Raw genomic sequence first — 25179 nt, 5'->3', positions numbered from 1 at the left:
TTACAATTTTACAGAGGAGAATACTGTTTTCCTTAGAAATGTGTATCTATCTTATTAGCTGCAAGGGAAGAAAAGGCTACAGTTTATCACAGCCATAGTTGCCAAAGAAACCGACCGCCTCAGATGTGTTTCTGTGTGATTCGCACAGATAGATATTCCCCAGCATTTGACACACAGCATGTTCAGGAAGGGAATGTGCGTTCCACGGGTTTTTGCTTCCTCTTTTTTTTTTCATCTTCTACCTTTATTGACTCTCAAACCTTTCAGCAAAATGTGGGTTTCACAAAGACTGTTTTGTTTCTTTTTTTTTTTTTTCCCTCATAAGTGTGCTTAGGTGAAGTTTCTAAGAAAAGGCACTGAGAAATCTACTGCAATGTGACTGCTATTTTCCTCTGATCAACGCTAAAACTCAAAGGATCTTTGCCTCCTGGTTAAGAAAACTGCACCCATTCCTTCCACGCATATATATATATTTTATATATATATAATATATATATTTATACATATGTATTAAAACCGATGTTGATGGTGTAAGATACAAGCAAGCGCAGACATCACATGTACATAGTCCTTTCAGACATGATGTCTTCTGCAGTGGCAGCAGGTGAAACTCTTGTCAGCTTGCTTGATACATGAGACACAGTAAATTCGCAGACCTGAATGCCAAATATCAGTGATTAAACTGCACGCTTTAGCTCAATGCAAGAGATCTTGTATATTTTCCCCAACTGTTACGAGCTTTGGGAAACATGTATCAAAGAAAGTATAAAATGAAATTGTCTTTCTAGTGTCTATAGGATTCGGTGAGCATTATGTTTTCAAAGCACTGCCTGTCCTTTTGTAATGAGTACAGATTTAGTCTACCATAGCTTTACGTTAGAGTAGATTTCCCAGTGCTTACATTATATATATGTGTATTATGCATGCACACACATATATAGATACATACTTCATATTCAGGCTTTATTTCATTAAAATAAATTAAACATACTTCCATTTTAACTGGGCACAAAATGAGAGCTACATCTTCATACACAAATAAGAAATGCTCTTCAAGCATATTATATGCTTAATTTTAAATTATTTGCTTTCTATAAGAAATCTATAGGACTTTGGCTATTCTGACTTAAAAGGTAGATTTTCAATGATACTTTTGAATTTGGATTTCAAAAGTGATTCAATAAAATGCTACTTTAAAGGTAGGACTAAATAGATGATATAAGGTGTGTGTCGTGAGTGATCACACAAGGCAGACAGAGGGCCTTTGGTTACAAGGAGAGTTGCACCAGTTGATTAACAGTTAAAAAAATGATAGAATTGTTGATCTATACATTTTTGTCAGTGCCATCTATAAACCAAATACATCAATTGGGATGAGAGTGTGGTAAATACTACACTATATGGCTATATTTAAGTATGTTCACTTTTGTGATATGTAAAATACGACTTTTTTTTTCCACATGAAAGCATCAGCTCTAAAAATATTTAACTTGGAAATCACTATTAGTTGCTTTATCAAAAAAATTTTCCCTGATTTTTCTTCTTTTTACATTTGTGCTGATGGCAGACATGAATGATCACTGAAGCACAGAGATTATGTTAAGACTGTTCTCTAAAATTTCTCGTTGCCTCTCTATGGCCTCGGAAAGCCACAGACTAAATCAGTACTTAAAGCTTATCTTATGGAGAGTCACCTTCCTTTTTTGTAAATCTTAACTAGTATCTCAGCAATACAGCAGTTCCTCTAAGTACACTTGTATTTACTATGGCCAAATCCTAAAGATCTTCACGAGGCAAAGAGCCCGCTCAGAGGAACGGTGGTTTTGGCTGAATGAAGGCAGAGTAAAAGCTAACAAACCTCAGGAACTGGCCCTGCATAAATACTCTGGAGGGTATCATTTGCACACATAGATGCCTCAAACTTATTTTGAGTACCTCCCACGTCACTCTTTGCATGGCGTGAGGTTTCTTTCAGAATCAACGGGCTAGTTTCTGAGGTGGTGGCTCAGGTCTTACTCGCAACTTCCCCAGGGTCTTGCCTTGCTGGGATGCAAGGGCAACTTCTGAGCGGGTACCTCGGGCTGCATCCCACTGCCTGGGGATGGGGTTGGCTGAGCAGAGCAGAGTTAACTCCAATGCGTGTACAGTTTTTGCCAAGGAGAGACCTAACAAAACTATCATCGTAACCCAGAATAGTTCCTAAAACATATATGTGCTTATTGCTTTTGTCCGTACATGCTGCATTCACTATTATGGATTACAGACAGAAGTACTGTACAGCTTGGACGGACAGACATTTACATTCAGGACTAACCAACGGCTTTTTTTTTTTACAATAGGAAGGAACAAAACGCAGCGGACTCGAGCAGCTCGGGGTCTTCCTCCCACCTGTGCGCCTCCGCTCCCACGTCCCGTGTCTCAGAATGTCCCCAGACCTGCTGCATGCAGATCGTTACACACCCCTGGCAGGTACTCAGAAATAAGTCAGGTAACGCTCATTGACAGTTATTTACAATTGAGTTTTACAGTAGAAACAGAAAACAACATAAAAGATTACCATCACAGTTATCACAGGACAGGTTGTGACTTGCTACAGGTGTGTAACAAATCACGGTCACAACAGGAGGCACAAATTAAAATAGTGCTTGGTTAAAGTGCTTGATTGTTACACTCGGCTATCCTACTCCAGCATTGCAACAACAACAACGAAAAGTCAACGTAAAGTGCTTTCCCCCCCCGAGATTAAAAACCCAAGACAAATTATTTCCTACACAATTTGACATAACTTTATTGAAACAATAATATTTTAAAAACCTAGGCTGGTGGCTGCTAGTTCTGTTCATTTAAAATGGTCAGACCTTTTTTTTTCTTTTTTTTTTCTTGTTTCGTTTAAAAATGACTGGATGTTATTAAAACATCAGGCCTGATGCTCCCGTCTCTCGCAGCTGCTTCGCATCGCAGCTTTGCAGGAGCCTCTCCTGCCCGACCTCCTCGCGAGAGAGAGCACAGCCAGGCCCGGGGTGGGTCGCTAACGAATCCCTCTTTTTTGCATATTTATGTAACGCTTGCATATCTTTCACTGCGCCGCTCAGACGCAAAAAGCTTCAGACCGACCGGTTCCTCTCCCACGCCAAGGGCGAGACTTTGGCTGATGCCTCAAGTCGGCGTGCAGGCGGGAAGGGGAGGCCTGGGGAGCCATCCCAGTTCCCCCGGCATGTACTGCAGGGGACAGCTGCAGCGTTAGTGCCGCCACCGCACTCGGCCATCCCCGCGGGGCAGGGCAGCGAGCGTCTCCCTTCCGTGGAGGGGTAGGGCGAGAGCTGAGCTCTCCTTCCAGCCCTATGCTCCCCGGCACCGGGAAGGAGGTCTGGCTGCGATGCCTCCGGAGAGTCCTGCTTCTGCATGGCTCCTTCACACATTCCCAACGTGGGCTGTGGGTCCCCTGAGGGCCATGTGCTGGCCCTGGGGCAGGTATCAATTTTTAGCAGAGGGTAAGTGCAAGTTTCACTATGTTCCAGGGGATGTTTGGAATTAGATACAAGTGGTGCAACTCACCCTGCTGATATTTCAAAAGAAAACATCAGGTCCTACAGGATATCATATTGTTAAAGACACACAGAGCATTTTAATAATTGGTTTCTCTAGACCGTTATTTGTTTTAAATGGTTTTCGCTTGGATTTTCCAATAATGCAAGTGTTCCCTGTTACCTTTAGACATAATATCCATCAGAGAAAGCTGTAGATGGGGAACAGCTGCCCTGAAGCAGTGAGCATTGTGGTTTTGAAACCTTCATACCAACCCCAGCAATTTATTCCAGAGTTCAAATCTGGCTGCCTTGGCATCCTTTACGGAACTAATGCAAATCAGATGTTACTATTTCCAAAAGGAGCTCTAGCGTTCAAGGGGAATGGATGGATATTTGGTCACATTGGCTTCACTGGACAACATGAAAGGAGATCAATGTGCGATCATGATTTGCAATCCTTATTTTTGACTGATGTGGGCAACGTCTTTAGAGTTGTTTCAGAGAAGGACATTTTCACAAACCCACACTGGACCTCCCCCAGACTTAGAAACAAGTGGCTTGTTTCAGCCAAGTTCATGCCATGCAGAAGCTCTTTTTTTGTGTTGACAGTAAAGACATTCCTTTAAACTTTCAGTAAGTTCTTTTGAAGCCCATCTCAGATGCTTTGATCATGTGTGTTAGCATGTCCTCCGCTGCCTGGTAATACATGGACTTCTGGGGAAATGTGATTTTCTAGTCTGACAGTCTCCTGATTGCCCTGGGTTCTTCCAGTGATACCTTCCATAGAGTAAATGCAGTTTTGCCCTATCAGCTTGGGGGAGGTGGGTAAAGCAGCAGCTTCTAGATGGTTCTTCTCTGTTCTATAAACATTGTCCTTTTGCTTTAGATAGCCACTGTTTCTAACATTGTACTTGGGACTCACATTTCCGGGCGGACTTGAATCATAAAGCAGCTGACCTTCATCATCAGTGTCAGCATCTATATATTTGTGTATACCAGCATCATGGAAGTTGAAAGCTATGGCTGTCTGCGTCTCTGGTGACTTTGGGGGTGTTCTTGCACTTGCGGTTGTGTAGATTGAGGTTTCTGGGCTCATGAGAGATCTGTCAGAGAGTAAGGAAGTATCTGTGGTGGCAGCAGCTCCCCGGCTCTTGAGAGGCTCTGGATATATTCTCAGTACATTTGATGCTGGTACTAATGTGCTGGTGTCCTCTTCCATGAAGTTGACTTTCAGAGATCTTAGTTTTAACGGGTTACTGGCCTTTATGGAGCTTTTGGGACTTTCTATGAAAAACGCAGAACGGTGGCTGCCTTCGGAGCTTGGGTTCATTTCCACAAATCTGGCACCACTCCCCTCTGGCCTGCTCTGCTCTTGAATCATGTTAATGCCACTTTTGCAGGGAAGGGTAGCCAGTGGGCTGTGGGAAAACTTGCCAGAGTCAGGGAACTCCGCTGCGCAGCTTATGAAGCTGTCGATGCTGGACATGCTCCTCATGTCAATGATCCCATCAGCACGAGTTGTCAGCAAGGGCACCATAGGGCCAGGAAGGGTTTCCATTTCTAGCTCTTCCTTTTGCTTTCCAGGCTGACTTGACTCTTTAGTATTAAGGTTTGGCTGGGACTGAGTCTTTGCCATTTTGTTATACATGTCCTCTAGCTGCTGGACGTTCAGGTGCTGGGGACTTGAAGATGACCTGGCTTTTTCTGGAGATCCTTGTTCCTTAGTTTCAAAAGATTTACTAGAGCTAGTTTCAGAGAGTGTTCTCTTGGTCCATTTCCATTTGCTGGGAGATAAATGATTATCCTGAACTTTATCCTTTTTGGCTATGCTTTCTCCGTTCTTTTCAACCACAATGTCCATGAGTTCTATACTACGGGCAAAAGCATCCTTCATGTTCATGGAGACAATACTGCCATTCCTTTTTGCTCTTTCAAGAGCTTCCCTGCGTTTAATGGCTTTCTCCTGCCTCTTCTGCTCTTTGTAGAACTCAGAGAAGTTATTGACAATAATTGGGATGGGAAGAGCAATCACCAGCACTCCAGCAATGCAACACAGTCCTCCTACTATTTTACCTAAAAGTGTTTTGGGGTAGATGTCTCCGTAGCCTACTGTTGTCATGGTGATTGTTGCCCACCAGAAGGAAGCTGGGATGCTCTTGAATTTTGTATCATCCTCATCCTTTTCTGCAAAAAACACTAAACTGGAAAAGATCATAATGCCCATGGCCAAAAACAAGATGAGTAATCCCAGCTCATTGTAACTCCTCCTCAGTGTAAACCCCAAGGACTGTAAACCCGTTGAGTGCCGGGCAAGCTTTAGAATCCGGAGTATCCTCATAATCCGAAATATCTGGACCACTCGTCGTACATTTTGAAACTGAAGTACACTTTTATTGGATTCTGTGAGGAAGATAGTCACATAGTATGGTAAGATAGCTAGCAAATCAATAGCATTCAACGGGCCTTTGAAAAACTTCCATTTCTTAGGCGAGGATAGGAACCGCAAGAGGTATTCCATTGTAAACCATGCAATGCACACTGCTTCCACGTGGGCAAGTTGCGGATTATCTGTGGTCTGCCCAAATTCATCCACGCCTTGTAGTTCAGGAAGTGTGTTAAGGGACAAGGCAATTGTAGATAGTACGATAAACATGATGGAAATGATTGCCAAAATCTGGAAAGGAAAGAGAAAACAGTGAGTTCATCTCAGAATATATTACGCTATCATTGCCATTAACGCAAGGCTGTTTTTCCACTTACATGTTTCAAGACTAATTTTGCTCTTAATACACCGAAGTCAGATAACCAATGCATCCTGAGGTGATTTTATTTTGGAAGCTGCTTTAGTTATGTCAGATGCATAAAGGAGAAAATGCATCTACTTCAGCTCCTGTGCCTTTATCTCTGTGCAGTCAAGGAACACGTACCAAGCAGCTAAGATGCCAGCACAGCTGTGAAGCAATTCACAGCAGGAGCTTTCAATTAACTACTAATTAGGTGCCCAACAAAACCCATCTGGACAACAGCCTCTGAAATCTAAGCAAGAAGGAATGCGATTGTGAATGCAAGATTCGATCAGAGCGATGTCCTCCATTTAATGCATGGTTACATCTGTAATTTTGAGTGCCTATGGCTATTTATCGAACACATATAAAATTATACATGTTCCTTTTCCGGGTTAAGTATAGGTGGCCCGTCCACCTTGGTCAAATCAGTAAGTTTAGATCCCTCATTAAGAGACGTGTGTACAGTCCTACTACATATAAGCGTACAAGTAACACACTCTTTTTTTAATTACTCATCTCTAATTTGAAACTTGATGGCTGTGAAATACATGAAAACTTTACCAAGCTTTCTAAAACATTTTGAGCTCTGAGCTACTCTGCATGCAACCAATTGGCCATCCTAGCTCCTCATCTCAACCAGGGGAAAGAGCAAACTCATCCAGGCAAACCAAACAGCTCAACATGGAGACAGTCAAGGCAGGGCAGGTCCAACCACTGGAGAGCTCATCTGCTATCAGAAACCAGCTCTTGGGCTAAAGAGTGCAGTGAGAGGAGAAGGGTCTGCAGCGAGCAGCCTCTCTAAAAACCCACATAAATGTGATCAGATCCTGGGCCACCGACTCTATGCAGATCCAGAAAGCATGAAGTGCTAGATTAGTGTATATGCAGCTTTCAAATGGTACCTGTTTTATATAGACATTAATGCTATACTTTGCAGTTATCCCTAATTTCATCTTATTTTAAAGTCATTTTAGGGAGGTTTTTAGATCTGACAGACAAGTTGAGGAGTGGGGGTTTTTTTCTACTAGTGAATTCTTTAGTTTGTTAATTGGGTGGCATTATACCTAGTTTCTTAGGTTACTGCCAAAATACAGCAATGATTTCAAAACACATGTATATGTGACTAATGTTTTATGTATGCATTTCAGTGTAAGCTGGTCCCTTATGCTCACTTCTCTCCTGCTTGATAGAAAAGCAGCATGAAGTCAATTACAATGTATGTGCATGATGACTAGATACACAAAATTAAGCAATGAATTATAAAATGTATGACAAGAATTCTGCATCATGAATTGCAAATCTGACACACTCCTTCCTTGCCCATATAACTAGATTTTAGGTTTCCTCACAGTGACCTTTCTCAGCCAGCCTCACAATACCAGACTATCCACAGTTACCACCTGAGGCCCTGGAGAAAGAAATTCTTGGAGGAATTCTCTTCAGTCAAGTCCAACACAGATATCCTAACAGTCATGAAATATCAGACTTCTGAACATTTATCCCTAAATGTACAGTCACTACAGTGGAACATGCCTTGCTGCTGTAGGAGAAACATGCAGATCCAATATGGTTCAGAAACACTGTGGTCTTCTCAAGAAGAGCTTCACCTCTTCTCCAAAGCTGAAAGGCAGAAATGGTCTACAAAGCCTGGAAGCTTCACTTGAATTAAATTCATATAGCAAGCTTAAGCTATGGCTTTAGGAGAAAAGTCCATATACCTTCAAAAAAATCCAAATTTAAGGCAAGCGTTTCAATTTTGAAATTTTGATTTCAACAAGTATTTTAAAATCCACTTCCTGTTAATAAAATCCCTTCCAAATCAATATAATACAATCATTTACCTTTTAACTCACTAAGATATACTATATAACTTTGATTTGTACATGACACTGCAGACCTAGTAATTTAATCTGAAGAATGAGATTTGACTAGAAACAAAAATTAGCTCCATTAAACACTCTGGTTTCATTGTCTAAATTGGATAAAATGGAAGAAGTGAATGGTCTAAATAGCCTCCTATGCAATGCTCCAGTACCAGGAATTTTAGAATAGCCTCATTTTCAGTTACTAAACTGTTGCCAGGAAAAATGCTGGGAAGATTCCTTTTCCTTTTTAAACAGGTTGTCTAAAAGAATGTGTGTTGTTAGCTGTGCTGTGCTGTGCACTCTCACAGTGCTAGCGAATGTTTTGCCACCTCCTCGCTACCTTCCTCTTCCATAAATTTGCTGCTGAAATACGAACAACCCCACAACAACTTGTGCAATGAAGGCTTTGCCTTGTTGAGAGACTTCAAAGGTCAATGAGCCAAAGAAGGTGTGGGAAAGGCTTAGGGGTGCAAAAAAGTAGGAAGAGCCATGGGATGAAGAGAAGCAGAGAGGGATGCTGGGAAAAGTGCTTGAACTGATGGTTTCAAACTCAAGAGAATATAATGTAAAAGTCAAGTGTCTCACGGTGAAGTGGGGAGAAATGTAGATGGTAATTACTTCTGCATGGTTGGTTGTTTCAAGACCATCTCCCGAAGACCAGGTGTCCTGGTTGCAGCTGAGATAAAGTTCATTTTCTTTCTAGTAGCTGGTATACTGCGGTGTTTTAGATTTATTATGAGAATAATGTTGATAAAACACTGATATTTTTAGTTGTTGCTAGGTAGTCATAATCTTTACACAAAGTCAAGGACTTTTCAGCTTCCCACACCCTGCCAGGTGCACAAGAAGCTGTGAGAATATGGCCAGGACATCTGACCCAGACTGGCCAAAGGGATATCCCCTACCATATAACATCATGCTCAGTAAATAAACTGGGGAAGCTGGCCAGGAGATGCAATCGCTGCTTGGAAACAGACTGGGCATTAGGGTTTTTTTCACAGGTGGTGAGCAATTGCATTTGTGCATCACTTGCTTTATATCATTTATCATCATCATCTTCATTATCCTATCAAACTGTCTTTATCTAAACCCACGAGGTTTTTTTCCATTGTCCTCTCCATCCCACTCAGGGGAGAGGAGTGAGTGAGCAGCTTTGTGGTGGTGTTACTGACTGGGGTTAAACCACAACAATCCTTATAGGCACCCAACACAGGGCATGACAGGTGGAGATAACAATAAATCTGATCAAAGTGTGTTAGAACAAATTATAAGCATTCATTTTATTAGGTAAATAGTCGCTGGTCACAATGTTGATTCATTCGCTCTCAAAGTTGTTGTGCTTGTTCTCAGGGTTGTGTTAAGTAACACCTTACTTGCAATATATGTTCCCTGTTGTGCTGTTTATCAATAATCTCAGCGAACTGGATCAAGGTTATCATTGTGGTGTACTTTGTGACACTGACTTATGATATGATAAACTTGTTGGTCGCGAGACTAATCTCAGCATTGCCATCATCTCCATACTTAGGGAGCCATCTGTCGGAAACTATTAATAATAACACTTCTTCTTTTCTCCTCAGAGAGCCAATCTATGGGGAAGACACCTTCCTTCCCCTTTCCCTTCCCCTCCAGGCTAATTAAAATAGCTTTTCAGAATGTCGAATATCCTTGGGATGTTCAAACCAGCATGTTCCTATTGCTATGTCTCCTGAATGTGATTCAGGTCTTGTTTATGGTTAACTATTTAAGAATACGACCCAGAGATTAACCCCTGCAACAGGCACTGCAGCTACTCAAACCTCTGCGATACGCACTGTGGCTGAACCAGAGGACCAGCCTATGCTAGTATCAGTCGCCCCCTATACAGAAGAAGATATAAAAAAAAAATCAGCTTTCTTAGTAAGGGATGACAATGAACCAGGGTCATCACGAGAACAGGAGGAAGAGGCAGAACCAGACGTAATCACCTGATCTCTATCCCTGAGTGAGCTGCAGAATATGCAAAAAGATTTCAGACATTTGTCCAGGCGAGCACATTGTCACCTGGCTGCTCCCAAGCTGGGATAACAAGGCCAGTAGCTTGGAATTAGAGGATCGGGAAGCCAAGCAGTTGGGATCTCTGTCTAGGGAAGGTGGCATTGACAAGGCATTTGGAAAAAAAACCCACAAGCTCTCAGCCTCTGGAGGTGACTTCTGTCAGGCATGAGGGAAAGGTATCCCTTCAAGGAAGATGTTGTATGTCATCCAGGCAAGTGGACCACCACCACATCCAGTATGTGAAGGAATTAGCCATGTCGGAGACGGTTTATTATGACCCGGACAACACGCAGTTACTAGATGGAAGCCTAGTGCACATGACCCATGTGGCGGAAGCTTGTACAGAGCACACCATTGTTGTATGCCAACTCATTGGGAGTGATAGACTGGGAAGACAAAGAGGGGCTAATGGTGGATGGATTGGCTAGCCGACTCCAGCAATATGTAAAAAGTCTCTCTCCCTCCCTTTTCTCGCTGTGGAGAAGCTGTCCCAGGAATTCCAGCAATTCAGAGAGGATATGTCCTACTCCCCACCTGTACAGACCGGTATCTCAGCTATTAGGAGTTAGCATTCCTCTGCTCAAGAGAGAGGATATAGAAAAGCAATCACAAATGGGGCTTCTTCGAGGAAAATTGCTGCTCCAGTCTCCAGTGGGCAGTTCTACAGACAGAACAGATCTCATGGAAGGAGTTTCTCATTCATATTTACAAGGAGTAACAAGGATAGGATTCAAACCCAGTGCAAACCTATTTGTCCGTAACGAATACAGGACTAGAGGGGCCCTGCCTCCAGTCAGGTGGAGGAAAGGGACAACTGAGTTTACTGGATTGTGTGGGTTTGATGGCCTGGCACATCAGAGCCCCAGGAGTATAAGGCTGTAGTAGACACCAGTGCACAGTGTACCCTAATGCCATCAAGCTATAAAAGGGCAGAACCCATATGTATTTCTGGAGTGACAGGAGGATCCCAACAGATAACTGTATTGGAGTTGAAGCAAGTCTAACTGGGAATGAGTGCCAAAAGCACACCATTGTGACTGGCCCAGAGGCTCCGTGCATACTTGGCATAGACTACCTCAGGAGAGGTTATTTCAAGGACCAAAAGGATACCAGTGGGCTTTTGGGATAGCTGCCTTGGAGTCGGAGGAAATTAAACAGCTGTCTACTCTGCCTGGTCTCTCGGAGGACCCTTCTATTGTGGGGTTGCTGAGGGTCAAAGAACAACAGGTGTCAATTGATGCCACGACATTGCACCGGTGGCAATATTGCACCAACCGAGGAGACTCCCTGATTCCTATCCATAAGCTGATTTGTCACCTGGAAAGCCAAGGGGTGATCAGCAGAACTTGCTCACCCTTTAACGGTCCTATAGAGCCAGTGCGAAAGTCGAAGGAAGAGTGGAGACTGACAGTAGACTATCGCAGCCTGAATGAAGTCACACCACCGCTGAGCGCTGCCGTGACGGACGTGCTGGAATTTCAATACAAACTGGAGTCATAGACAGCCAAGTGGTATGCCACAACTGATAGCGCTAATGAGTTTTTCTCAATCCCTTTGGTGGCAGATTGCAGGCCACGGCGTGCCTTCTCTTGGAGGGACGTCCAATATACCTGGAATCAACTGCCCCAGGGAAACACAGCTCCACCATTAGCCATGAACTGATCCAAACTGCAGTGGAACAGGGTGAAGTTCCAGAAAACCTGCAATACATTGATGACATCATCGCATGGGGCAATGAAACAGAAGTTTTTGAGAAAGGGAAGAAAATAATCCAAATCCTTCTGAAAGCCGGTTTTGCCATAAAACAAAGTCAAGGGTCCTGCACAGGAGATCCAGTTTTTAGGAGTAAAATGGCAAGATGGATGCCATCAGATGCCAATGGATGTGATCAACAAAATAACAGCTATGTCTCCATCAAGTAGCAAAAAGGAAACACAAGCTTTCTTAGGTGTTCTGGGTTTCTGGAGAACGCATATTCCAAATTACAGCCTGATTGTAAGCCCTCTTTATCACATGACCTGGAGGAAGAACAATTTCAAATGAGGCCCTGAACAACGACAAGCCTTTGAACAAAATAAACAAGAAACAGTTCGTGCAGTACTGGCCCATCCCTTGGGCCAGTCTGGGCAGGACGAGATGTAAAAAATGTGCTCTACACCACAGCTGGGAAGAATGGCCCTACCTGGAGTCCCTGGCAACAAAGCACCAGGGGACATTCAAGGTTGACCCCTGCGGTTTTGGAGTCCGGGATACCGAGGATTCGAGGCCTGCTGAAAAAGAGATATTGGCAGCATTTGAAGGAGTTCGAGTCGCTTTTGAGGTGGTTGGTATGGAAGCACAGCTCCTCCTGGCACCCTGACTGCTGGTGCTGGGCTGGATGTTCAAAGGGAGGGTCCCCTCTACGCATCATGCAACTGGTGCTACATAGAGTAAGCTGGTCGCACTGATCACACAGCAGGCTCGAATAGGAAACCCCAATCGCCCAGGAATCTTGGAAGTGATCACAGACTGGCCAGAAGGCAAAGATTTTGGAATATCACCAGAGGAGGAGGGATGCGTGCTGAAGAGGCCCCACTGTATAATAAACTACCAGACAATGAGCAGCAATATGTCCCTGCTCACTGATGGGTCCTGTCGCATTGTGGGAAAACATCAAAGGTAGAAGTCTGCTGTATGGAGTCCTACACGATGAGTCACAGAAGGTGCTGAAGAAGAAAGTGAATTGAGTTAGTTTGCAGAAGTGAAAGCCATCCAGCTGGCTTTAGACATTACTCAATGAACGACATGGAGCTGCTGGAGCGAGTCCAGAGGAGGGCCATGAAGATGATCAAAGAGCTTGAGCACCTCTCCTATGAGGACAGGCTGAGAGAGTTGGGGTTGTTCAGCCTGGAGAAGAGGAGGCTCCGGGGAGATCTAATTGTGGCCTTCCATTACCTAAAGGGGGCCTACAGGAAAGATGGACAGGGACTGTTTATCAGGGAGTGTAATGACAGGACAAGGGGTAATGGGTTTAAACTAAAAGAGGGTAGATTTAGATTAGATGTTAGGAATAAATTCTTCCCTGTGAGGGTGGTAAGGCACTGGCACAGGTTGCCCAGAGAGGTTGTGGAGGCTCCATCCCTGGAAATGTTTAAGGCCAAGCTGGATGAGGCTTTGGGCAGCCTGGTCTAGTGGAAGGTGTCCCTACCCATGGCGGGGGGGGGTGGGGGTGGGGGGTGGGGTATTGGAACTAGATAATCTTTGAGGTCCCTTCCAATCCAAACCATTCTACGATTCTATGAATGAGAGAAGTGGCCAGAGCTCTATCTCTATACTGACTCATGTGTGGGGGCAAATGCCCTGTGGGGGGTGATTACAGCAATGGCAGAGCAGAGACAAACCCATCTGGGCTGCCCCACTGTGGCAAGATATTGCTGCCTGGCTAGAGAACCTAACTGTAAAAGTAGGTCACGTAGATGCCCACATACCCAACAGCTGGGCCACCAAAGAACATCAAAACAACCAGCAGGTGGATCAGGCTGTTAAGATTGAAGCGGCTCAGGTGGATCTGGACTGGCAACATAAGGGTGAATTATTTATAGCTCAGTGGGCCCATGACACCTCAGGCCATCAAGGAAGGGATGCAGAGGGGCTCATGATCGAGGGCTGGACTTAACCATGGACGCTATTGCACAGGTTATCCCTGAATGTGCAACATGCGCTGTGATCAAGCAAGCCAAGAGGTTAAAGCCTCTATGGTATAGAGGATGGTGGCTAAAATATAAATATGGGGAGGCCTGACAGATCGATTGTATTACACCCCCACAAACCCATCCAAGGCAAGCGCCATGTGCTTACAATGGGGGAAGCAACCACCAGATGACTGGAAATGTATCCTGTGCCCCATGCCACTGCCCGGAATACTATCCTGGGCCTTGAAAAGCAAGTGACGTGGCACCCCAGAAAGAATTGAGTCAGACAACAGGACTCATTTCTGAAACAACCTCATAGACACCTGGGCCAAAGAGCATGGAATTGAGTGGGTATATCATATCCCCTACCATGCACCAGCCTCTGGGAAAATCGAATGATAAAATGGAGTGTTAAAGACTACACTGCAAGCAACAGGTGATGGGACCCTCAAACACTCAGATACACATTTAGAATCATAGAATCTTTAAGGTTGGAAAAGACCTCTATGATCATCAAACTCAACCGTCAACCCAACACCACCATGTCTACTAAACCATGTCCCAAAGTGCCACGTCTACGCCTTTTTTGAACACCTCCAGGGATGGTGACTCCATCACCTTGCTGGGCAGCCTGTTCCAATGCCTGACCACTCTTTTGGTGAAGAAATTTTTCCTAATATCCAATCTAGACCTCCCCTGATGCAACTTGAGACCATGTCCTCTTGTCCTTTTGCTAGTTACTTGGGAGCAGAGACTGACACCCACCTCACTACAACCTCCTTTGAGGTAGTAGTAGAGAGCGGTAAGGTCTCCCCTCAGCCTCCTCTTCTCCAGGCTAAACAACCCCAGGTCCCTCAGCTGCTCCTCATAAGACTTGTGCTCCAGTCCCTTTACCACCTTTGTTGCCCTTCTCTGGACAAGTTCCAGCAGCTCAATGGCCTTCTTGTACTGAGGGGCCCAAAACTGAACACAGCATTCGAGGTGCGGCCTCACCAGAGCTGAGTACAGGGGCACAATAACATCCCTACTTCTGCTGGCCACACTATTCCTGATACAAGCCAGGATGCTGTTGGCTGCCTTGGCCACCTGGGCACACTGCTGGCTCATGTTCTGCTGGCTGTCAACCAGCACCCCCAGGTCCTTTTCCACCAGGCAGCTTTTCAACCACTCTTCCCCAAGCCTGTAGCATTGCATGGGGTTGTTGTGACCGAAGTGCAGGACCTGGCACTTGGCCTTGTTAAACCTCATACAGTTGGCCTCGGCCCATTGACCCAGCCTGTCCAGATCCCTCTGTAGAGCCTTCCTACCCTCAAGCAGATCAACACTCCTGCCCAAAGAAGTAAAGGCCATCTGGTTAGTTAACACTAGAGGGGTCTACCAGTTGAGCCGGCCCTGCCCCAGCAAAACTTTACGTATTGTAGAAGGGGATAAAGACCCAGTAGTACACATAAAGAATATGTTAGGGAAGACAGTCTGGGTTACATCTGCCTTGGGAAAGGCAAACCCATCTGTGGGATTGCTTTTGCTCAAGGACCTGGGTGTACTTGGTGGGTAATGTGGAAGGATGGGGCAGTCCAATGTGTACCTCAAGGGGATTTTATTTTGGGTGAGAATAGCCAATGATTTAAATTGTATGATGTCAATTGCTACATAATATTGCATGTGATCACTACTACGATTGCTATATGGCATAACAATGGTATTACAGTAAGAATCACCCAGATTAATGATGAATGAACTTTGATGAAACTGAGCAAGGTGCAGAGGTGATGAAACCAGAACTGGCTTCAGCAACAAGCACCCAGCAATGTCCTTGAGATTGACATCTTCAACCCGCAGACTGTGAGCATGGACCATGCCAGATACACCAGCTATGAGCTCCAGATGCAGCATGCAAAAATCCAACAGCACACACCATCTCCCCTGCCCTGAGAGACTGTTATGACAGATGGAGCCCAAAAATCATGGACTAAATGAACTCAACGGACATTTTAGAGCGATGGCCCATAGACTAAGGGAATGGTATCTGTGTGTATATATCAAAAGACAGGAAAAGTGATGGCGATTAATTGGAATGTATTGGGAAGAATAAGACCTGGGAAAAATGTAGGCGGTATGGTAATAAGGGGCGGATACTGCCCTGGTTTCAGCTGGGATAAAGTTAATTTTCTTTCTAGTAGCTGGTAAAGTGCTGTGTTTTGGATTTAGTATGAGAATGTTGAAACTATTACAAATAATATTCATCATCATCTTCCTTTGTTATCCTATTAAACTGTCTTTATCTCAACCCACGAGTTTTTTCCCATTCTCCTCCCCATCCTACTGAGGAAGAGGGGTGAGTGAGCTTAGTGGTGCTTAGTTACTGGCTGGCGTTAAACCACAACACCAGGTAATACCCCTGAGAATACTACTGAGTTAGTGTTTTTGCTGCCATTTCTTTGTTTACAGTCCAACATTTCTGAAGGTGTTTGGGCTGTTTTTAATTGTAATTTCAAATTTCTTACTTGGTTTTATCCCTGCCCAGTATACACAGAAGGGTTTATTTGTAGACTTAGATCTACCTAGTGTGTTTTATCTCCTTCACTTTCAGTGTAAATATTAACAGTCCATCTTTATTCAGGGGATGGCATCCAGCAGCAGTAATTGGTGTCAAACCTTCCATTTCCTTTGATATACCTTCCTGCTTTGAAGATCAAGGCAATGCCAGATGAACATAAATTTGAAAACTAGGAGATCTGAGGGTAAAATTTGTTTTGGGTTTAGCAGATTTAGCCATGGAGCTAAGGAATAAACAGAGACATACATTTATCATTTCTCACGCAAGTTGCAGTAAGATTTCACCTGTGCTCCTAAGATACAGATTTTTCCCCTTACTGATCTACTGCAATCATATATCTTTGGGTATTCTGTCAGGCTAAGAAAAACTTCTAAATGTGAGTTGACTGTTCTGAGGTGTACAAAGCACTTTGCAGTTGGAAAGTACAAAAAACTGGGAGATGAAATATCTCCAGCATGCTTTAGAGGATCCTTCTTCTCTAAAGCATACCTTGTCCATTAGCAGCCACCATCCAGTGAAAACCACACAAGGAGCAGTTGTCCACAGAAAACTGGATCTAGCTGCTGCTATCAGGCATTAGCACTGCGTTTAGTGGCACAGAGCTCTATCCCAATGTACCCAATGTATCCCAGCGTCTGGGATTTCAGATTATAGAAATCACCATCTAAGAAGGTTTCCTATATTTCAGCCATACTGAACGTCTAGGCAGCTTTGGTATTTTCCATTGTCAGTAATGAGAGACAGAAAGCTGAAGGAATGACATTTATACCACCAAGAATGCCTCTAGATATGCTCTGCGTGGCAGGCAGCCTTTTCATTTGATTCCTAGTCTTTTCTCCCTCCTTTACTTTTCCAGGTTCACTTCTCTTTAACAAGGAAAGCCAATGGGACAAATTCAGGCTTGAGCAGGAACGGTCCCTCTGCAGTGAATGAGGCTCCAGCTGCTTAGGCAAGCAGTCACTGGAAAAAGTGGCCGTTGTTCTTACTCCAGAACACTGACCCAAAACCTCGCTGCTGAGTCTGCTGCAAAAATGGAAGCAAGCACGGGGAGAGGGCCCTCTGCTGCAGCCCTAGTTTTCATGATTCCTTAAAAAAACATGCAACATGGTGTTGTGCTGGTGAAAACTTTTGGACTGGCAATCAAAGAGCTGAAGTTGAACAGGCTCAGGCACAGAAATGTCCCTAGAGTGCAGGATTGGACGTAGAAGGAATAGGAAAATTAAGGTTCAGGGGCATGTTAGATTTTGTGAGTACTGCTGAAATGTGTATATTCCTTCTTATGCAGCTAAGTGTCTCCCCTCCTAGGTCTTACTGCTGGCTTATCGGGCATGTATTGACTTGTTATGGGGGCTGGGGAACAGCACGTCTAATATCACTGCAGGTACATCCAGAGCTTCTGAGTTGGAAGCCCCATGTCTGCACTAGGTCCTCTAAAAAGCGTAGCTAAAACAATGGAAAAGATTGCAGCCTAAAATTTGGAGGCATAGGAAAAAGATTTGGAGGCACAAAAGGGTGAAATGACTGGCCTGAGGCCAGGCCACATCGGTGGCAGAGGCAGGTGAAGGAATCCATATACTTCTGGTGCCACACCCATGAGAGCTGTTCTCCACTGTCCTCACATGGGGTCTGTCAGCGCTAATGACAGGAGCCCTGACGGGCCAGGTCTTACCGGGCAGGTATCCACAAAAGAGTATCTCAGACACTCCTTAAACTGCTCATAAAGCTGCAGGGGTTAAGACTAGTTTTTTCCCCACACAACTTTCAGACCATTTCCTCCAATAGATTGCATGAGAGAAGCGGTGTAGTTCCCTTCTTCTTTGTTTCTGTATTTACTGTTACATTTCACCTGAAGCAACACACCATAAATTGTGAAATTCCCCATCAGGTACTTTTCTAGTTGTCTTGCAGAGGGTATTGGATGAGCTCCTAATGACAGCACTGGCTTGTAATGCAAGCCTCAGTATGTATGGGCAGGATTCCAGCAAAAAAATCTCCTCCACTAAATTGACTGTTTCGCAAAGAGTTTTATTGAGTGAATCTCTGGATTGCTGCTATGGTTCCTTTCTGAAAGCTAAGTAACCCAAGGGCAGGCTGGGCAAGGTTTTGAATGAATTTAAAGCGCGTGCCTCAAAGCGATTAGCATGACTGTATGTACATACTGCTTATTACACATGCAAATGAGACAAGCGAGCTGATTATGTGAGTAAGTGTAGCCAGTTTGTATGCAACTGCTGTTTCCTGAGGTAGGCTGGATGTACCATGCCTGCAAGCCAGTAATCCCCACCTCCTCCAAGATTCCCCCAAAAACGAAGCAGGCAACCTCTATCACACACCTTTCAGGAGCTATCTACCTGCACAGGGCCTGATCCTGCTTGCTGGGTGAGAGTGGTCCCAGGGATTCATCCTTTGTGTTTGCAAGGTCTGTGCTCATCCCTGGGGGGAAAGAGGGCTCCTGCAAAGAAGCCAGTCTGTTCAGAAATTTGCCAGCAAATCTCTTGAGCTCGTGGTAGCAGAAGTTTGTGGGCAGCAAAGTTGTGCATACGAACCCCCAGACAGCACAGATCCAGGTAAGTTTCAGGCAGCAGGGACTAACCCAGCATTTTTGTTTGGTTTGGTGGTATTTATTGCTTGATTATCTGTTCTTCGCACTGCTGAAGACCCTAATTAAGGTCAAGGCATAAGACCAGAGACTTTCAAGGCCATTAAAATTAATGAGAATTGGCTGTCCAAATCCCATAGAGGGCTCTAAAATCTCAGTGTAAGCATCAGAGATCTATCTGCTCATGGCAACATGCCCTATACTTTTTCTGTCTTCATACTCAGTAATGAAGCTGATATAGCAAGGAGAAGGGGTGGTGTGTGGGAGAGAGTAGGAGGGTGTTTGAAGATAGATTCAATATTCTTGGAAATACGATGAGGAAATTGTTATGTAATCAAGAAGTTCAAGAATGGTTTTGTCTAATGCACTTTTTTAGCTCCATCAAGGCCTGCAAAATAAACTTGGCATCGGGACCAGGTTTCATTCATATGCTCCATTTATTAAGGGATTTTTTCCTGCAACCTCCCTAATTCCCCAAGCAAACAATATACTTTGAGCCAGACTGTCCAACTCCATCCCGCCATGCCTATGTCTCCCCCAGCTCTGAGAAACAGAGCGCACAGTGTATTTTGAGCAATATCCCATGTGCTGCACAGTGCAGAAGCAGATGGAGAGTTCCTTAATCTTCTCCTCGCTTTGTTCTGCACGGGAATAACGTCTCCTGCTCGTGGTAGCTATAGATGTCTATGGTATTTATTGGCAGGGACTTGTTTTAGGAAACATCTCTTCACTAGAAAATGCCTATTTATTCATTAACTGAAAGAGTTTGCAGAACATGGTCGCTTCTGATCTCATGATTCTGACCACTGGGCTTGAAGGATGTTTTTTGCTAGAAAACACTGAAGTCATCAAGAAAGGTAACACTTGCTTCTTGGATCAAGGACTAGAAGGTGAACCCAAACTTGGGGATAGGGTTGCAAGGGAAATACGGATAACCTTTAATCTGCTTTTTCACGTGGAAGGATGTTAAGATGCAATGTGAGACCTTGAATCTCCAAAACCGTTAAGTCCCACTGATTTCTGTGGAGTATAAACCCATGCTTAAGAGTTTTGCCTGGTCTGGCACTTTAGATGCCACTTCTGCACCCTTTCTCAAGGAGGTCCTTCAGACCCCATTTGCACCAGGAGATCTGCCCTCTGGAGGTGTAGGACCCTGCACACATCAGGTCACCCACATCCCTGCAGTGCCCCCAGTGACTGTGTCCACAGTCTGTGAGAGTGCAAACTCCTACGCTCTTTTGTAAGCATTACTGCTTAGTTTAAAATCCATAAAAACAAAACAAAGATAAAACCAATCATATTTTGCTTTGGAAATATCTCAGATCTTAATTTTGACATTGCCTGGAAAAGCCCAGATTGAATAACAGTTAATTATTTTATTTCAGTTACAGCTGTAATAATTATATCTGTTGAGAGAGTAAGTATATTTGGTTTAAAAGGGGATGCAATACTTCTGTTGATTATATGCCAATGTTCGCCTACAGGCACCCAGGGAGCTGCAGCTACAACTGCTGCTGACTAAGCTAAAGTGGGCAGACAAGTAGCCTTCAGGCATGGCTGCCTGTAAATTCCTTAATGCTGTTAAGCACATGTTTAGTTGTCAGAGAGCTATCAAGGCCCATTAAATGATAAATGGTGTCAGTCTTCCTTCTCAGCAAAGCCCAGATGCAAATGGTATGCTGGAGAACAAAATGATAAATAAATGAAAACATTGAAAAGGCAAATTTCAAAGGCATAAACTACCTTTAGACATCAGTGCAGTGATAGAGCTCAAAAGAGGATGAGAGGGGAGCATCTGTCCTATTTCTGCTGCTGCTAGCATGGGGAAAAATCAAAAAAAGAAAACAAACACATGGCACATGGAAGCTCAAGTTCCCTATGTTTTTCCTGGCCTTGCCTTCTGCCCAGGAAGGCTGCAACCCCAGCAAGCAGCACTACCGCAAGATGTCCGGCTCCGACAGACCCAGACTATTTGCATGTCCTTCCTGCACATCCGTGCAGGCAAACCTTACTGCCATCCCCAAGCCATGGCAGCATGCTCTGCTCAGGCCTTGCACGTCAGAAGGTCATTGTGCTCCCAAGGAAGGCTCCAGCCATGCCAGCGCCTGCTCTCCCCAGCCTGACCCAGGGCTCTCGCTCACAAGCCCTCCTACCATCACCCTTCCCAGCCCTCTTGCCTGACCCACTATATCTTCATCTTGCTCACACATTCCCACCCTTTGTGGCATGCAAAATACTGGCCTTGGAGCACAGAAGTAAGGAATGGCAGTGCGGTATTGCACAGCCTGGTCTTCCCCTGAAAGGCAACTAAAGAGACAGATCCTAATGGTGAAACCGCCACTCACAACACACACAACATCCCACCTGCTCTTCAACCCTCTGCACCACAGCGAGTCATTAGCCGTTATCATGATCAAGCTCCAGACCACCTACTCAGGCAAAAGCATCCCCCCAGCTTCGTGCTCCCCTTTCAGGTACATCGCCCATTCTTTCTATCTTGTATTCAAGTAGACAATGGTTTAGATTCAGAAAAATAAAAAATTTAAAAAAAAAAATTAATGCCTTAACCTTCAGCACTGGTGAACACCTGGGAACTGCTCTTCAAGATGCTTTTGTGATTATACCCTGCACCAGGAGACAAAATGCTTGTGATCAACTCCCACTGTCCCAAGCAGTCTGCTCAGCTTCGGACACTATTTACAGGGGATGCTGAGCTTAAAATGTTGATATTTGCTGGAATAGTTGTGGAAAGTTTTTTTTAAATGGCTAAATTCAATGAGGAACATGCCAAGATAGGATGAAATCAACTAAAACTAATTAAGCAAAAACTATTAGCTTGATTGCTAAACCAGTCTTCCTCTCATGAATATGCATGAGAATAACTGATATTAATTCTTTTCAAATCTGAGGCACATTAGACCTGCATATTACAGTGTGGAATTTTTTGGAAGACTAAACCAGTTCCACTGGTGCTTTCTCACCAAAAAGTGTAATTAGTTTTGCTGCAGAGAGATTTACCTAGTCATTGATACCATACTGGGTTGCCACATAGCAAGGAAATTAGAACAGGGCTCAAGTGATGTTTTGTCTGCAAAAATGGTGACCTGTTTAACCTTTTTTTCCAGAAACGTGTTGGAAAAGTGGCAAATCCAGTTACCAGCATCAGCCACGCTAATGACATTATGAATAAACAGGGAAGCCTGCAGGAACAGCAAATCCCTACAGATAGAAAGGCAGTGGCAATATCCTCTACCTATTTAATATGTCTGACACTAGCATGGCCCTGTTACCTGAGTGTCTGAATATTTCAGGAGGCTGTTCCTAAGGGTTAACTTTAGCTTACTGGGACTGCTACACCGAGGCTCCTTCTGCAGGTCATGGGAGACTTCTCCAGGGGGTTTCAGAAGGGTTTGTTGTTGGGGTTTTTTTCCATTCACACTTGGAACAAGGGCACAAAATTTATGCTGAGGCACTTTTTGGCATCATAAACTGGGGGCGATATACTCCTTTAGTGAGACAAATCCTCTTGTACTGCGGGTGCAGCCTTTGTCTGGGCTGCACAGCCCCAGGGTTTGCCCATACGCTTACAGCCTGATGTAAGAGGAGCTTTGGTGGCATATTTTTCACTGATGACAAAGCCTTAGGCTCACACGGGATTACAGCTGTTAATTGTTTATTCCTTGCAAATAGCCTGCAAGGAAATTGAGTATTAGCACCCCTCTTTTTGCAAAAGAGGCATATGAAGCCCAGAGGTGGTGGAAACATCTCTGCAGGATCCCTCCAAGCTCTCAGCACCTTGCTAGTTCTTAGTCCTATATTCTGGTAAAACCTTTAGTTTTCCTGGTCAGTTTCTCTGATCTCCATCATGCCCAAAAGGCAGACCTTGTATCAGACAGAAAGGCTCTGATGCAGGGACACATCCACACATGGGTCCACCCTTCCCAAGCCTCGGTTCCCAAAGGTTTTCTCTTAACTACAGCAGAGCATGGAGCCCCTGGGGAGGGCTTTGGCACAAACTGAATGAAGTGTTTTAATCTCAAGCACAGATGGTTCCTCCTTTTGTAAGTATTAAGCACTGGATTAGATACAACATTTAATAAATAGCAACAACTGTACACAAAGTAAGTACAAAAGTAGCTAAAAGCTAATCATTGGCAATTAATTATTCATATTAGTATGAGGCCTTAGCAAGTGGTAAGTAGAGACAGTAGATACAGAATCTGTTAGAACATAACAGAAAAGACAGCTATACATCAGCATTTCAACAACAGAGTTTGATCTCAGCTCAGTAAAATAATTTTGATGTATTCTAGCCATAAATACAGAGGATGAAACTGAAGTGTGGAGATGTATACTTGTTTCTTTGTTGGTTTTTTTGGGGAGATTTTTAAACTATTTTTTTTTTTAAGTCTCTACTGAGCTCAGAAAAAGTTCAAACTCTTTGAAGTGCCAGCTGGCAATCTGGGAACACTCATTCCCATGCTGACTGACTTCTGGACATTGACACAACAGTAAGCCTTTCCAAACCACAAGAAACAAACACCTACTCCAGATAGCCCTTGGCTTTCTGACAGATTTGAACTCTCTTATGATAGCCTCTCCTATGTTAATGCATCCCAGCATGCTCCCAACAGACACTGCAGAGGCAGGCCAGCAAGGAGATACACATTACCCAGTGCAGCCCTTCCTTCTCTCATCCCTTCCTCAGCACAGACCTCTGAGATCACCCCATCACTACCACCCTCACAGGGTGGTCACAAGAAGCAGAGTCTCATTTATACTACCATGGTACCTGAGAAGGACCTTTATAACAGGAACTTACTTTTCATTTACCATGCCTTTTGTAATGCTCAGGGGACTGCAGAAAACCAAAGCTGAATAGAAAGAAGGAGGGAGGGAAGGGGAAGAAAAGCCACTCTGTCCATTTGGATAGGGAACAGGGAGCAGAGTTGGTTTTTATACTGTTTCTTGGGGTTTTTGGTTGTTTGGGGTTTTTTTAGTGGCTGTTTTACTGATCTTTTTCCCCTTTACCCTAATAAAAGTCACCTGAAACTGTTTGAATAATGCAGATGTGCTGCCTTTTAATGAATGTTTATTTAATGGAGGGGGGAAGCAGGAAGCTTTCTGGTAAATGGCAGCTGAACAGTGCCAGGTAGTAGACTGTATTTTAATCCATGTGCAGAATAGCAAATGCCAAGATTGAAGAGTAAAGGAAATGATACACTTCACTGGGTTTTAGTGCATTTTTCAGTTGCGTTTTTTTTGTTTGGGGTTTCTATGTTAATATAGGATGATACCACACTATATACTGGCTGGCAGAAATTAATCTTGTCACAAATGTACTTCTTTGAAAGGCTGAGCCTTCCTGAGCTCTTAATTTGAGCTGATTTGAATGTCTCATTATCATAGCAGCAGATTTTGGAATAGCAAAGTTGAACCTTACTTGACCTTGTTGGGTGCATTAGCAGTGTTTTTCTTTCTCCTCCCCACCTCCATCCATGAATAATAATACCCAATTTCACTTTTTTTTTTTTAATCCTACTGAGGCCTCCTAGTAACCGTTTGCTAAACAAACACATGCTAACATGGTGCAATGGAGGAGAAGCATATTAAAGAGCCTGAGTTTTGTTTGCCAAAGATAGAACTTGTCATTCCAGGGAAACGTGCGGTCTTGATGTCCTGGGAAACTCGGGATTTTCTGTCAGGCACGTGGTCCCGTTATCTCACACATCAAGCAGACTGTGAGCATGACAGCTTTGGGGTTTGCAAAACACATACTGCATGTGGACTGGGGCCAGGTCACTTCTTTTTTGTGTTTCTGTTCTGAAATTTCCTTGCAGTTCAGCTGAACAGTACTCGTCTGGGCCCACTGTTTTCCTCTTGGCGCATGGCTCTGCTTGACTCATCCTGCTGTGGTTCCTGAGTCACTGCAGGGAAGCAGCTCTAGCACGGTTTGGATGTTTCAATTAAGGCCCTGCTTGGCCAGCAGAAAAAAAACCTGTCCCTCTAAACATGCACGGGCTGTATGTGACACGTCTAACTCATGAGTGCCATGGTCCCTGCAGTAGAGGCATCCATCCCTTCCATCTTCAGTAACTTTCTTCGGAAAGAGAGAGCAGGTCTGCAGAGGACATGCC

The 25179-nt window shown here is 44.1% G+C and overlaps 1 protein-coding gene across 2 annotated transcripts in view; it reads right to left on the bottom strand.

The window, feature by feature from the left end:
- Positions 1-222: 222 nt before the first annotated feature.
- Positions 223-25179, bottom strand: part of KCNB1 (potassium voltage-gated channel subfamily B member 1) — a 142572-nt gene continuing 117615 nt past the window's right edge. For both annotated transcript variants that reach the window (XM_075768451.1, XM_075768452.1), the window contains exon 3: positions 223-6201. In XM_075768451.1, the coding sequence (XP_075624566.1) occupies positions 4183-6201 (2019 nt within the window). In that variant the 3' untranslated portion in view covers positions 223-4182. The remainder of the gene's footprint in view (positions 6202-25179) is intronic.

Source organism: Balearica regulorum, chromosome 16 (assembly GCF_011004875.1).
Source record: "Balearica regulorum gibbericeps isolate bBalReg1 chromosome 16, bBalReg1.pri, whole genome shotgun sequence".
Taxonomy (NCBI): Eukaryota; Metazoa; Chordata; class Aves; order Gruiformes; family Gruidae; genus Balearica; species Balearica regulorum.
This window is presented reverse-complemented; position numbering and strand designations above follow the sequence as displayed.